We start from the raw sequence: 15,897 nt of genomic DNA, 5'->3' as shown, positions 1-15,897 counted from the left end.
TTTCTGGATTTGGATTTTTTTCCCCCTCCTCCACCCCTCCACCCTGCTTTCTGCATCTCCCTATTCATATGAAATTTGCTAATTTTTTTTGCTTCCTTTTTTCTTTTCTCTCTTTCGCTCCCGTTCTCTCTTTTATTCTCTTTCTGTTCATCTTTTGCGTGCAGGACAAGTCAAGGTGGTGTTCATCCTGTATAAGAACCTGGGCTCCTTCCTGTCCACGGAGAACGCCACGGTGAAGATGGAGGTGGAGGGGCCGAGCCAGGTCAAGAAGCGCCTGGCCGTCAACACCAATGTGATCGCTGCCTCCATTAACAAAGAGTCCAGCAGAGTGTTTCTGACTGAGCCCGTGGTCTTCACACTCAAACACCTACAGGTGTCCTAATTCACTCCTTTTCATACTATAAAATGCATTCTGACATACAGACGCCCGTCGTAATTTTCCGTCATCGCCTCTCGTTTTTTGTTTTCTATGCAGTTGGAGAATTATTACACTGCCAATTGCTCCTTCTGGAACTACTCTGAGCGCTCCATGACAGGGCAGTGGTCATCCCAGGGCTGCAGGCTGCTGGACAGCAACAGCACACACACCACCTGCTCCTGCAGCCACCTCACCAACTTTGCCGTGCTCATGGCTCACCACGAGCCCAATGTGAGTAAAGGAAAAAACAAGGGCGTGGCAGGAAGAAAGACACAGGGTTTAAAATGGGAAACCAAGTAATTTATGCATATGTTCATTCACGCTAGCATTAGCATTCTCTCACATTCAGTCACACACCCACACACATACCTACACCCACCCACCCACACACATACCTACACCCACCCACCCACACACACACACCCACCCACCCACACACACACACGCACACACACACACCCACACACACACACACACACACACACACACACACACACACACACACACACACACACACACACACACACACACACACACACACACCCACACACACACACACATTCACATTAATGTGTCCTCTCAAGGCTGACAAGCTCTTTGTTTTGAGATCTCCTTCGTCCTTTTTTCACACTGACATTCACGGAGAGAGACGCGTACTTACAAATTCATGTCCTGCTACTTCTCGCTGACATTCACATGAATTTGAATGTCATGTATTTTTTTTTCAGGACGTCTTGTCTCTACACTTTAGCTCCTCGCATTTATTTACAAATATTAAATAAAGCCCTTGCTCTTTCTCTCCCCTCCCCTGTTCTGTCTATCTATCCCCTTATTCTTTATTACTTCCACTGCTACCCCCATCTGTCTCTACACTTCTCATCCTCCATTCCGCTCTCTTGTCCTGTATTGTCCCTCTCTAATTGTCTGGTTCTGCTATGTATCTCTCTTTTTTCCCCTCTCTCCTCTCCACACTCTGGGCCCCCCCCCCCCCCACCACTGTCTATGCCACACTAAATGGAACCTCCAGTACCAGGGGCGGATGCATGAACTGCTCCTGTTTGTGATCACCTGGGTGGGGATCGTCATCTCCCTGGTGTGTCTGGCCATCTGCATCTCCACCTTCTGCTTCCTGCGGGGGCTGCAGACCGACCGCAACACCATCCACAAGAACCTGTGCATCAACCTCTTCATCGCAGAGCTGCTCTTCCTCGGCATCAACAAGACAGAATATCACGTGAGTTAGCAGACATGTTTAAAGCCCCTGTAAAACCCAAATCCACAAAATCCTTCTAACTTTGTCATTTGGGGAGTTAGTGGCATGATAGTAAAGCATCTGAAAAGAGTTAGGCATATTTATCAATCCAAATTAAAGTTATAATCATTTAAGTTTGACAAAAATGAACAGAAATTTGGTTTTGATGAGGCGGGCTTTGCTCAAGTTCTTATGACACATTAAGTATTTTGAACCAATCATGATAGTTATCTGCACGAACTTTCAATAAAGACAATGGCCCACATTTACTAATAAGTGTGTGGAAATGTTCTTACTTGCCTTAAGAAAAGATTAAGTTTGCAATATCACGGTTGGATTTACGAAACGTGCGTACCAGATGATTTTGTTCCTACCAATTTGTGTATGTCAGTAAATCAGACCTATTCTAAACTTACAGGCGCGTGCCCGCTCTCTGCAAGCAGCCTACAGAAACGCCCTCATTTCTTTATATAAGGACATCTGTTTTCCGAGGTTTTGAGAGGAGTGCATGATCCCTAAAGTAATAAAGAAGCATTTCACTTCTGAAGAAATAGACACAGCTGTGGCCCAGGAGGGAGACAGAAAAGGCTGAACTTTTTCCAAGCGTTTCCGTGGGGATGAAGATGGGGGGCGGGGGGTTAATAACGGAGGAATAAACCAAGCCCCAACCACAGCGAGTTCTACCAGCATCCATTGCAGAAGTGACAAAAATAGGCCGTTTTCACAGCATTATTCAACCTTTTTAAGGCCTGGTACAAAAAAACATTATAGTCTGTATGTTAAGGTCATATCTCCATGACATCACTGAGGAGGTTGAATTTTTTTTCTAGCAGGCTAGTTTTTATTCTATTGGAAGTTAAAATGTATGAATAATTAGGGGCGTGCTCGCTTGAGTGACAGCTAGTCGCCCGTTGGCACTCACTTCGCCTTGGAGGTATACGTCAGCTAGATGGGCGTATCTCCCTCCACCCAAAGTCATATCAATGCCCTTTTTCGGTAAGAGGAAATGAGGCAGAGTAAAAATCTGACAAGATGGCGACGCACATAGGCCAGGACGATTGGATGCAGTTGGAATAACTGAGGTCAACCCGGATGCTACATCCATTTTATACACTATCTATGTGGTAAACGTTAAAAGTTAAACGTTGTGTCGCCTGAGATATGTGGCTCAGGTGAAAAAGAAAAGGTTTGATATCAAAACGAAAAAATTAAACCAGTGGAGGACAGTGGCCATCTGATCTGTCGAATCACTGGAATAGTATTACAAACGTCCAGAGTTGCATTTTGCAAAAACATGATGAAAAAAGTGATGAATTTCAGCAAGGACTGTCACTTAAAATTAGTTATTTTCATAATCCTAAAAATATATTTTTCAATTGCTTATTTGATTTAAATAATGAACAACCATAATGAAATCAGTACACTTACATTTTATTTGAAATAAAATAGCAATGCAAACAATAAAAAAACAAAACTAGACTGTTATATTTTCATGTTGACATTCTATTATGGCGCTTTTCCACCGCACATGTAGCTCGACACGACTCAACTCGACTCAGTTGAACTTGGTTTGGTAGCAGCACGGGTCGTTTTCCACTGCAAATAGTACCTCCTGAACGTGGGCGGGGCTGAAAGCCAACTCCGGAGCCAAGTAGCAAAGCAGAAATTACGAGCAGTTGTTGCACTATTAACTGAACCAACCGCCAAAAACACGGATGAAAAATCTTTAAGAAATACCCCCCTTGTATCTGTTTGCTAAAAGAAGTAGAATAATATTGTGACGGGCCATTAAAATGGAGGGTTGGTGTCCCGATGTGTGACTCTGCCACACAGTCAGCTGTAGGGATGCGTCACGTACATCCCTATGCACGTAAACACGGGCATGATAAAGTTGACTGTTTAGTGCTTGTTTCAGGATACGTGTTTTCAAATGCAAGCCGTGTCTCAGCCTGAATATTTTATTGAGGTAATCAGTTCAGTCTGAGGCTTGTAATGTAATCGCTCGCTATCATGTCTGTCCCAGCTGGCTACTATAGGCTATTTAGCCTAGCTGCTAGCTGCCCTACATGTCTCCTCTCGTATGTTTAAAGTAACTTCCCCAACAACCAACACTGGGTGAGCTTAGCGTATATATGGAAAAAAAATTCGGATCTGTGATGCAAATCAAATGAAAGAGAGCCAGAGAAGGCTGCACGCGGCGTAAATACACTCAAAAGTCCTGGAGAGTTGGGGAGAATAAACAACAGAATGAAGCCGGTAGTCTCTGGCCAATCAGAAGCGTCGGCACACGGCCGGCCACTGATTGGCCAGAGACTACCGTCTGGCCAATCAGCCCACGTCACCTTTTAGCATCGGCTCAGCTCGCTTGGAACCTAGAGCGAGGCGATACCAAAAAAAACAGATACCATGTTTTCGCGGTGGAAACGCCAAACATGCGAGTTGAGTCGAGTCGAGTTGAGCTGATACCATGCAGTGGAAAAGCGCCATTATGCTGCAATGCACCTAGAACTGTAAACTCAGCTTTTATTTGAATATTTTAATTATGACAAATAGTAATACGATAATGTATGAAGATGAAAATGTGGTTTTATTATGCTATGCATTTAGTTAAAAAGTGTTTATTTACATTTTCTAAGACAGTCAAACATGTTTTATTTGTGCGTACGCATGGTCTGAGGAAGTTTTAAATTTGTTCACAGAATACGAAGAAATTTAGGTACGAAAATATTGATAAATCACCGATTTGTGAGTGAAATGTTCTTATGCTCTTACGCACTGTTATTAAATGAGGGCCATTGACTGTTGCCATGGAGACTGTTTGATACAGCCACGCCCACACATTCCTGACTTTCTCAAGACATTAAAAAAAGCTGTATTTTGAACTAAGTTCTAACATTCATGAACATCTATTTTCAATCAGATTCATGTTAAAGCTTATTGAGACACCCAACTTTGATATTGTGTATTGATTTTTACTATTTCTGACCAGCTTTCCAGAGGCTTTAAACCTGATAACCACCAAGGATGTTAGGTTCTCTCTCTTGAATAGGGTTGTTTTTTACTGCTCTTTGAAAAAAGCTCTGCAATATGTCTGCTGTTTAAAAACTGGACTCGCCTGTCCTTTATGAAGTGAGTCACAAGATCAGGTACATTTTATTTTACTTTCCAACTTCAGAGTCTGGAGATTTGAAACATGAAGACAAGTAACAACTTTTTTTTATTGAATGGTCGACTGTGAAACTGAAATGGAGGCAGCGCCATAACGTTATACTCTATACTATAAAACATTTGCTGCACTCCAGTAATGAATACCACTCAATAATATGCACAAAGGGGTCAGCTTTTATTTTCTCCTCTGTGAATGTCCAAATGTACCTCCTGAAAGTGTCTCTGTTCTTTCCTCATCTGTTTTAGAGTTACAGTATATACCTTTAGCTTGGCTGTTCATACACTCCTTCTATATATTTTCCTTCTTCTCCTCTCTCTACTCTCCTCCTTGCTGCTATCCTCAGATTGCCTGTCCCATCTTTGCTGGCCTTCTACATTTCTTCTTCTTGGCTGCCTTCTCCTGGATGTGTCTGGAGGGTGTGCAGCTCTATCTCATGCTGGTGGAGGTCTTTGAGAGCGAGTACTCCCGTAAAAAGTACTACTATCTGTGCGGCTACTGCTTCCCCGCGCTGGTGGTGGGCATCTCCGCGGCCATAGACTACAGGAGCTATGGGACCAAGAAAGCGTACGTGTGAAGACAGGCCTTTTTGCACCTGCAGATTGAGAAGCAGGATTATGCTATTTCCCCAGCTGGAAATGTAATATGCAGCGCTGTGTGAAACGGCTCTCGCACCTCCCCGCGGACTGGCTTTTCTGAACACACTTAGCCAAAGCCCGATGATTAGCCTTCATAAGATAATCCACTGAGACAGGGAAATAGTGTGTGATTGTACGGGGGTGTGCGTGTGTGTGTGTTCACATATCTGAGTGTGTATGTGTTTGTTCCTGAGCTCACTGGTGTGTAACTCTCTCTCTCTTTCTCCTCTGTGCCACTCCAGATGCTGGCTGCGAGTGGATAACTACTTCATCTGGAGCTTCATTGGACCCGTTTCATTTGTTATTATGGTATTAGCCTTTACTGTCAGACAGTATTATTTCCCTATTTTGACATCCCCCAGTCAAAGTCTGTATGTTTTTTGGAGCAGAATGTCAAATTAACAGCACATTTATTCTGTCTTTAGCTCAACCTCATTTTCCTCATGATCACTTTACACAAGATGATCCGTAACTCCTCAGCACTCAAACCTGACTCTAGCCGCCTGGATAATATTAGGTGAGTTCCATTTAGCTGTTTCCATTGGCTGAGTGAACCACACCAAATGGATTGCTGTTTTCTATGTATGAATGCATTACTTTCTGTGTCCACTTCATCAGGTCATGGGCTCTTGGGGCCATTGCCCTGCTGTTCCTACTGGCACTGACATGGGCGTTTGGCCTGCTCTTTATCAATGAGAACACGGTGATCATGGCCTACCTCTTCACCACCTTCAATGCCTTCCAAGGCATGTTCATCTTCATCTTCCACTGTGCCCTGCAGAAGAAGGTAAAGACAGAATACTAGTCTAAATGACTATATATTATGGATGTCATTGTGAATAAGTAGATGCAATGTTGCTGAGTTGGATGAATTGATGTGTATGTCTGATTGATATTCATTAGACACGTTTAGAGGGATTGCATTAAGTACATTTTATTGGTGTTAAAAGCCTCCATTGCTCCACATTGGGTCTAAGTTACTGAAACACTGGGAATGTCCGCTTGTTCAGTTGATTTGGTCCAGACCAAATAGAATTTAGATTTTTTTTGGTTTGGTGTGGTCCACTTTCACATTTCCCTTTTTGCAAATTAACCTAAATTACGAAGAAAAAACACATGTGTGCTAAGCTCAAACTCATTCATTCATTGAACAGACATTCTGGGGCGGGGAAAAGCAGAAAGCACAAAGTGAAATCTGCCAAAGTGTAAAAAAAAATCATGGATATATTCCATAACAACAGTGCATCATTAACATCTGTACTCATTTAGGCCTTCGTTGTTTGAGAGAGAGGGGGGGACGACGGCAACTACTGCCTGATTTATAATATGATCTAATAGGGGGTTCAAAATAGTAAATAAATCTATAGGCTAAATAAAAAACATGAAATTATTGTTGTTTCATATGATTATTGTTGTTAAAATATGTTTGTCAATGTCACGTTTAGTGGCTTGTAGCCCACTATGTGAAACATATCATTTTCACTGTATTTTTGCTGCTGAACGCACGGCTCACAAGAAGAATGTGCTCAAGCTGACACACAGCTGAGGCAAACTGACGGGGATAGTATTAACGGTCTAACCTGTTAAAACCTTAATACCTTTTATATACTATCTATGGTTCATGCAAAGTACAGTGTGAACCTGTCCGCACTGTGTGGGAGACGGTCCCCTTTCTTTCATCTGATCGCTGAACTAATCACTATTAAGCGTCCTCTCTATCAGAAGTAGCCTATATAGGCCTATCAGCTCTGGGCTCCCGGCCGTTCTTACCACAACTAATCTTCTCCACAATGACGGCGATTTATTTAAAAAGAAAACAGAGAAAAGGCACAGCGCTTCTTGCATTTGGGTCAGATCGAGGTCCGGCCAAATTCAAAACACAAACAAACTGCAGCAGAGTTCGTGTGAATACAGCAATCACACCCGGATGCAGACCAAACAAGCGCACCGAGACCCAGTAGAAGAGGTGGTCTCGGTGCACCTGGGTGTTGTGTTGTATTCAGACCTTCCTGAAAGATGTGCACCGAGGGCGGAAGTGCACCTTTGTTTCAACCGAAGAACTGAACACTGCAGGTGTGAATACGCCCTTAGTGTTTGTGTTTATGAGTGGCTTTATGTGTTCTTTTTATTTCTACAGGTCCATAAGGAGTACAGTAAATGTCTGCGTCACTCCTACTGCTGCAGCCGCACCTCCACCACCAGCTCCCACGGCTCTCTGAAGAACTCAGGCCTGCGTGCCAACAACCGCTACTACAGCGGCAGCCAAGCTCGCCACGCAGCGGCCCACAGACAGGTGCAGGCAGGACAGGCACACACAAAGCACAATCCCACCATGCAGGCACACCAGCTTCTTTATTTAAGCATCGATCAAATTATGATATTGGCTGTTTTTACAACCCTGTCAAAAAGGGTGTCAAAACAAAATAGATTTAAAAGCAATAGAAATAACCCCACCCTGTTGGACTTATTGTGCCCCTTGTTTAAAAGGTATGTTAAGTAATAAGACACTTCCAAATAACAATTGTATCAGCGACTGTTATCATGTCTTACACATCTTGAGTGTATTAGCCCCCCTCATGAGAACACAACATAGTTGTGTGCCTCTTTATACCAACGCCTCACTCTCTGCGTCTGGCCTGTTTTCCCCATTGTTCTTTATAGATTAGAGTGAGCCCCACAGTTTCGATTACAGCAGCCCCACTGAGTTAAGAAGTCTACCCACTGCGTTTCTATATGTAACCTGTCTGTTTGCTGCCATTCATTTCACTGTGCTTCTTCTTCCAGAGTCGGATCCGCAGGATGTGGAACGACACGGTTCGGAAGCAGACGGAATCTTCTTTCATGGCGGGAGATATCAATAGTACCCCAACCCTCAACCGCGGTGAGGCATCCCTTTATCACTTCACTTTGTTAAGTTTGGCAAGCTTAAAAGCACACAACCCATTGATTATAACACACTCATGTATATTTACTCAATTGAACAACAACAGGAAAGGCATTGTGCTATTTGGGACGGAGCCATTCAATTCAAATTCAATAAAAAAAAACTGTATTTGTCCCCAGGGGGCAATTGAGAGCACATAGAGCAGCAGCATTAGGACAAGGCCATGTCCAAACATAAAACACACAAACACAGCGTTGCTACCTGGCAGACAATACACACAAGCACAGGTGTCTACAAATACACAAATATATAATATGTATAAAATATGCAAAATACATGTTTATAAATGGAGAGCTGACTCTTAAAAGTGTAAAATGTGTTAAATATGACAATCAGTTAATAAATACCAATCTGGTTATAATACAATTTGAGATGAATTGAGGCGAGGTATTTATGTTGTAATAGTTATTGGGAGTGAGAGGGCAAAAGTTCACGGCTTTGCCAGTCCATGTGGGGAGGGGGGGGGGCACGAGCCTGGGTGGGGGGTTTAGGAGGAGTTTAGGAGGTGAACAGCCTTGGGAACAAAGGTTGCTTTTCTCCTCTGTGTCCTGCAACCGGGGCAGCGTAGTCGGCGCCCTGAGGGGAGCCACTCAAAGGCGGGGTGTAGAGCGTGTGAGGGGTCCTGCATAATTCTGTTGGCTAACCGGAGTGTTTGCTGGTCGTGGATGGAGGAGAGAGTTCTTGTTGGAAGTCCAATTATCTTAGAGCAGACTCTGGCCGTACTCTCTAGGCGGTTTCTGTTTTGGAGGGTGATGGAGTGGAACCAGCAAGTTATGGAAAATGTACAGATGCTTTCAATGAAGGAGCAATAGAAAGTTAGCAGTATGTTTTTGCTGACTCCAAAGGAATTTAGTTTCCTTAGGAGATACTTCCGCTGGTGACACTTCTTAAGGATCTCTTCAGTGTTGGAGGAGAATTTCAACTGGGTGTCGAAGATGGTGCCCAGGTATTTATACTCCTCCACCAGCTCCACCGGCTTCCCGTTGATTGAGATGATGGATGCTGCGGCCAGCTCTCTCTGCCTCTTAGAAAAGGTCAACATTTTGCAAAGTAAAATGTTGCACATTTAACAGTATACAGGAATAATGAAAGATTGCCTCTCAGCTTCTGGGCAACCAAGGAAATAACAGCAATATATGTTGTTTAAATGATAACATATGGTTGAAGGCTGGCTCGTGGGTGGTGGGTTTCAGTTTCGGAGTGGCAGCTGGTGGTCAGTGAAAGCACTTAGCAACAGCATAAATATATATCGAGCCCGGAAACTTGGTTGTGTGTGTGTGGGTGGGTTTGTCACTAGTGTTACTGATTTTATGTTCTTACACAATAAACTCCTGTTTCTGTAATTAAGATGATTTAGATTTGTACACAGTAATTTGCCAATTAAACTTAAAGAGAGTGATACTATAGCCACTTGACCACATCTTCTATCACATTAATCCAGTGGTGGAACAGGAAGACGTGCTTAGATCTTGCCGTTAGTAAAAGTAGCAATACTGTTAACATAGTCTGTGTAATGTGTAAGCATCACTAATGTTACATCTGCCAGGTAGGTTAATCCATAATAGTACACCATCATTTATTTGTTGATTAATATTAATTCATATTTTTTTTATTAATCTCAATCTTCTGAGAAACTAATTTTGTCTAATAAATGTAGTAGAGTTAAAAGTACAAGGTTGGGTTAATGAATGTAATAGGGTTGAAGTATCAAGTAGCACGACATGAAAATACTCCAGTAACTCAACAGTTTACTTAAGTAGGCTACATCACTTGATAAAATATATACTTTTCTCATTTTACATTTTTTGAGTCTGTTCATTACTTTTTTTTTTATTGTTTTTAAATGTGATACAAACAAGATATATTTCTCTTTGTCCTACTATGAGGGGTACATTTTACACAGTGGTTACACGATGATGTGAATATATTGCATGTGTTTTCATACCATCATTAGTGTAAAATATAGTAATAGCACTGCACCTTGAGCCAACCTGAGATTACCAGTTTGAACTCCTCTCACCATTTTATAGCTGCATGGGATCGATCACATCCAAACATGCATCCATATCCTCCTCAGCCTGCCTGTAGTGACGCCAGCCCTTACCTCTGAGCTCTGCACAGCCCATGAATATGAAGTGAATAATGTGTGTGGAGTCACTGACTGTCTCAGCCTCAGCCAACTGGTGGCGTCACCAGCGCAGCCATCAGTTAGACTAGAGTAGTTTTCGGCGGAAAGCTTAATTCCCTGCCTATATAGGAGTGGGCAAGGAATTATGACAGATGTTTTTTGACAGATGTTTCGTTTGAGTGTCGCCATCACGTGTGGTGTGCCTTAATGTGGCAGAGGGCAAGTTTGGTGGATTGGTCAATGAGGGAGTTGTGAAGTATATCCAGAGCTGCAAGGTTTGTGATGTTTTGGCTTATTGATTAATTCAACGACACTGTAGATGCAAAACACGATTGGCTCAGGTTCCCATTGGGTGAATGGGGTGAGGGTGGGGCTGGGGGGGCGGGGGGGGGCGTGTGAGGGTTGTTGATGATGACACAGAGGCTGTTGCTATATCAGCCGTCACTCTCTATGCTAATTTCATCCATTTTCTTTTTAATGAACTGATTAGCGTGCAAGTGAACAGGGGGTAATTATTCTAATCGGGGCGAATGACAGGAGCAAGGCGGGGGGTGAGAAAGAGGTGTGCTACGAGTGAGCTGGATAGATGAGAGGTGTGTGTGTGTGTGTGTGTGTGTGTGTGTGTGTGTGTGTGTGTGTGTGTGTGTGTGTGTGTGTTTGGCGTGCGTGTGTGTGTGCATGTGTGTGTTTGTGTTTGTGTGTGTTTGGGCAGGTTGGTTTCCGGAGCTTTTCGTCACGATAGAGCAATCACCAGGCCGGGTGGAGAGAGACACACAATGTGGATCCTTCCATGTTATGCTGTCAAACACAAGCAACTGTGCTGTGAAGCCTTTATTGTCTGTGCTTCTGAGGAAAGTTTGTCAGTTGGCAGAAAGTGAAAGAGGAAGGGGATGGAGGGATGGAGGGAGGGGCGGTAAATGAAAAAAGAGATCTAGAGAAAGGCACTATCACCGAGGAGTAATTAAAACGGCCGAATCTAGAGGAGAGATGCTGTGTCGTTATCGTTGGCATCTCCCATCTCTTTGATTTCCCCACTTCACTTCTTTAGAAACCACAATCACTTCCTGACAATAGTAATGTGTCCAGAAGACAAAGCATGCAGTTCACACACACAAACACACAAACACACACACACACACACACACACACACACACAGCCTCCACTGCCCTACTTTCCTTCCCTACTTGAAGCTAGTTCCTTTAATTTTCTACAGGATATTCCTACGAGGTTTACACAGACCGCTAAATCCAACTCATTTGGTGTTGTTTGTAAAAATCCTGGCATGAAGAACTGAGAAAATTGTCAAGACACAGGGGAACAAGCCAGAAAATGGAGGGAGAGTGGTTTGAGTGGCGTGCCAGAAAGATAGACAGGGGAAGTGAGAGGAGGAAAATGACAAAGAAATAGCCGTGTGTGTGCACACAGCTATTTATTTTATATTTTTGAATTCCCTGCTCCCGTGCTGTGTGATAAATGGTAGGCATGAGACCTAAAGGTTGCACTTTGCCTTGGTCTACTCTCTGTCATGCTGTCCTATTTTTAATTTCATGGCATTTCTGTTCGACTTGCCTCAGGCTGGAGCCGTACATGGGCATTATACAACATTCTCCGCGTGCCATTTCTTTGAATTATATTTGTTTTGTAGTGGCATTCACATTTCACTGGAAATGAACTGTGTTTCAATGGCTGCACCCCTAGACTACATAATGGCATGCATTACTGTTCTTCCCCATCTGACTACATTGTCAGGAGCCAAAGGGAAGAAAACAAATGGCCATGCTCCAAACAGTACCTTTCCCCCTGCAATTGTATTCATACTCAAAGGTTACAGTCAGTCGTCATAAACATTGAGGAAACACTGTGAAATGCATTACTCCATGAAGCACAGGCATAACCAAAATAGCCCCATTTGAAGAAACAGTAAATATTTGTATGATTACCGATGTTATTACCGAGTCTGGAATTGCGAATTTTACGAACGTTACACCTATTGTGTACACAGTTTCTGCTTGTGATTGCTTTGCATACATTTGAGGAACATATGAGACCCTCTTTATGATTATGTTTTTTTTTTTTAAATGTTTGTGTTTTGCAGCGACAATGGGCAACCACCTTTTGACTAACCCGGTGTTACAGACTCGCACTGGTACTTCTCCTTACAACACTCTATTGGCTGAGAGTTTCACCCCGCCCTCACCTGGCCTCTTCAACTCTACTGGTTAGTTCCTCAATAACTCTCCAGTCTGTGTGGGCATTCTTGTCAGCATGTGTGTGTGTGTATATTCATTATGCACCCTGCCTGCTGTATTTGAGTGCTTGTACGTGTGTGTGTGTGTGTGTGTGTGTGTGTGTGTGTGTGTGTGTGTGTGTGTGTGTGTGTGTGTGTGTGTGTGTGTGTGTGTGTGTGTGTGTGTGTGTTTGTGAGAGTTTTTTTTTAATGTTAGAATATGTAGCTGTCAGACCGATTCACTAGGCTAAGCAGAACAGAGCCAAACAGTGCCTACATTACCAGCCATCTGGCCATATCTCAAATCTTCATGAGAACAGACACACATTGATTAGAAGTTTAGCTACAGCTGTGACTGCCAGAAAATCTTGGGGAGAGCTTTCCTTTTCCCAAGCAAAAAAAAAGTTGTCTGCATTACTGCTGTAAAAAGGGATCGGACAGCTTTGGTGGCTAGGGACAGTCCATCTGGGTTTAGGTCGATCAGGTGTGAGTGCTCACTTTAAGAGTGTGTGTGTGTGTGTGTGTGTGTGTGTGTGTGTGTGTGTGTGTGTGTGTGTGTGTGTGTGTGTGTGTGTTTGTACTTTGTTCTACCTGTGCATTTTTTAGTAGCCCAATGGCTTTTTTATTGCATTGGCGCATTCCCACACTGCTCATGGGGTGCCTTTAACTGCTGAATTAGACATGTTCTTGTAATTTATCCACTACAACTGCATTGACAATATTCACTTGGTAAGGGAGAACTATGATTGTGTGGAGCTGCACTGGCTGAGTGAGTGTGCAACCGCACAGTATCAAGCCTAGTGTCTGACTACTGATATTTAAGGCGGCGTTTCTGTTAAATATTTTACAGCCTCTCTGCACAATACGTCAAGCCTGATGGCCACAGGCCTGGCAGCCAAGACATTTTTAGAAGTGAGTGGGAGAGGAAGTAGGGAGAGCACTTCATTAGAATGTCTAATTACCCACACAACCACCAAAGAGGAACGTTGATTAAAGCCACGCTACACATTCAATTAATCAAATGAACACACTTCTCACTTTTTGGGCGGCCCTAGCTCTTGCTTTGCTCTGTAATGGTAATTTAGGAGAAAAAGCACAAGATATTTGGCAATTTGAATGGAAGAAATAAACATTACTGGTACCATGAAGGGTTTTTTATGAATTATGTATTCAAGTATCACCGACAGAAGAAAATAAATATCCAGTGAATCCTTCTTTGCCTTAGAAGTAAATGTGGACTATAATGTCTGCCAAACATGACTTGGTCTGCCTGAATCAGAGATAATGTAACTGTGCGTGCATTCGTTCGTTTGGTAAGAGTTGAAAGGTTGGATGTGAAAAGAAAAGGGCCGGATGGACTAGAATATTTTTTATTGCATTAATGGTTCCCTTTTGAGATGTCTTAAAAACAAATATATCAAGTTAATGTTGCATCATTAAAGAACACTTACTGTCTATTCCATTTTCTCCACAATGCTTTCTCTCTGGTATACACAGGAACCTTCCGTGACCAAAGTAAGTGTATCTCATTTACGATTGATATATCATTGGATATTTAATCTTCTCTTATTGACCCTTGAATATTACTCTACAATATACCAAAGCCTGCTGTGTTCTGTCTCTCTTCTGGTTGTGTTTGGGTCTAGAGAGCACATTGTCTAAGGCCCGTGACCCCTGTGGGATGGAGACACTGCCTTTGAACGGTAACTTCAACAACAGCTACTCCCTGCGCACTGGCCCGACTGGCCCGGGGGGTGGCGGCGGGGGCAGCTGTGACTTCCTTGGTGGTGGAGACAGTTCCCCTCCTCTCCTCAACCCCCGCGCTTCAGAGGGCCTGGGCGGAGGCATTCGACGAAACCTCTCCGACGCGGCGGCCTTTGAAAAAATGATCATCTCCGAGCTGGTGCACAACAACCTGCGAGGCGGAGGGGGAAGTGGAGGGGACATGGGGGACAGGGTGTGTGGCAGCCTGGCCAGGGGGTGTCCTCATGGTGGGGTGGGTCGAGGGACGACGGGGCCAGAGCCTTCTATGAGCATGGACGAAGACGAGGACTATCTGACAGAGGGCCGGCAGCGCACGCCACAGGATGTGGAGCTCCTTTACAAAGCGCTGGAGGAGCCCCTTCTACTGCAGCGCGCCCAGTCCGTCCTGTACCAAAGCGATCCAGAGGAGTCTGAGAGTTACACGGCCGACCTCACAGAGAGCATGGGCCACAGCGCTCACAGTGGCCAGAGTGCAGGGCAGTGCGGGCTTGGAGGCAGCAGAGCCCCAGACTCCCCGGCCCCTGACTCCCTGTACACCAGCATCACCAACCTGCAAGACTCACCCTACCCTGACAGCAGTCCAGAGGCCCTGGAGGTGGTGCCCCGTTCGGCGCAGCCCCCCGAGGAGCTGTACTACAGCTCTGGGAGGCCTGCCTTGGGCTCTCGCGGGGCCCCCATGCAGACCTTCTACCAGGCCCATCCCCGGAGGCCAAGTGGGGAGGGACACCAGACTCAGGAGCCCGCCCACAACGATGGAGACGGACAGATGCAGCTGGTCACCAGCCTGTGACTGGAGCCCCCAACGGAGGAAGTCGGGGACTAATGTGATGGCCAGAGCCGCCTCCTAATAGCCTGCCTCGATCTCGCACCTCTCTACTCTCTGCTTGATTGGTTGCCTTTCTTTTCTCTTGACTTTCATATACCTGACCAATGAGCAAACAGAGTAACCTTCAGGGGGAGTCGTGGCTGACTGAAGTAGCCTTGATCCCTTAACCATCCCCCGTCCTCTGGAGATGAGTGATAGCCTCTCTCCAAACCAAGTCCCAGTTCCTTTCAGTACCCTAAGGCCAAGTCCAGCACTCTGAATGTACCAATCCACACCCTTTACCTTTAGATATTTCAAAACTTAAACACTATTTTAAAGTGGTTTATGATATTTCGCTTCAAACCCACCTACAGATATGAGAATATAATTTTATCATTTATATAATTTCCTGTTCATATTTGGGTTTTTTTCTGACTCAAACTGACTTAATTTTAGTAGTTAGCTTTGAAGATTATGGTAAGAACATAAGAAATGTCTGACAGAAAGCCAAAAATATATTTTATTGAGCCAGAGCAGAAACTGGAGTATTCACA

The 15,897-nt window shown here is 44.1% G+C and overlaps 1 protein-coding gene across 1 annotated transcript in view; it reads left to right on the top strand.

The window, feature by feature from the left end:
* The window catches only part of adgrl1a (adhesion G protein-coupled receptor L1a), a gene marked incomplete at both ends in the record, with an annotated part of 80,173 nt that extends 64,845 nt beyond the window's left edge, over window positions 1-15,328 (top strand). Inside the window, 12 exons of the mRNA XM_080043274.1 lie at window positions 165-373; window positions 476-649; window positions 1,446-1,652; window positions 5,183-5,403; window positions 5,717-5,783; window positions 5,900-5,991; window positions 6,093-6,261; window positions 7,612-7,767; window positions 8,259-8,355; window positions 12,643-12,765; window positions 14,272-14,289; window positions 14,421-15,328. Coding sequence (XP_079899400.1) covers window positions 165-373; window positions 476-649; window positions 1,446-1,652; window positions 5,183-5,403; window positions 5,717-5,783; window positions 5,900-5,991; window positions 6,093-6,261; window positions 7,612-7,767; window positions 8,259-8,355; window positions 12,643-12,765; window positions 14,272-14,289; window positions 14,421-15,328 — 2,441 coding nt within the window. The remainder of the gene's footprint in view (window positions 1-164; window positions 374-475; window positions 650-1,445; window positions 1,653-5,182; window positions 5,404-5,716; window positions 5,784-5,899; window positions 5,992-6,092; window positions 6,262-7,611; window positions 7,768-8,258; window positions 8,356-12,642; window positions 12,766-14,271; window positions 14,290-14,420) is intronic.
* Window positions 15,329-15,897: the final 569 nt, after the last annotated feature.

Source organism: Ammodytes marinus (genome assembly GCF_949987685.1).
Source record: "Ammodytes marinus genome assembly, chromosome: 16".
Lineage (NCBI taxonomy): Eukaryota > Metazoa > Chordata > Actinopteri > Uranoscopiformes > Ammodytidae > Ammodytes > Ammodytes marinus.
Note: the sequence above shows the minus strand (reverse complement) of the source record. Positions and strands in the feature narration are given on the sequence as shown.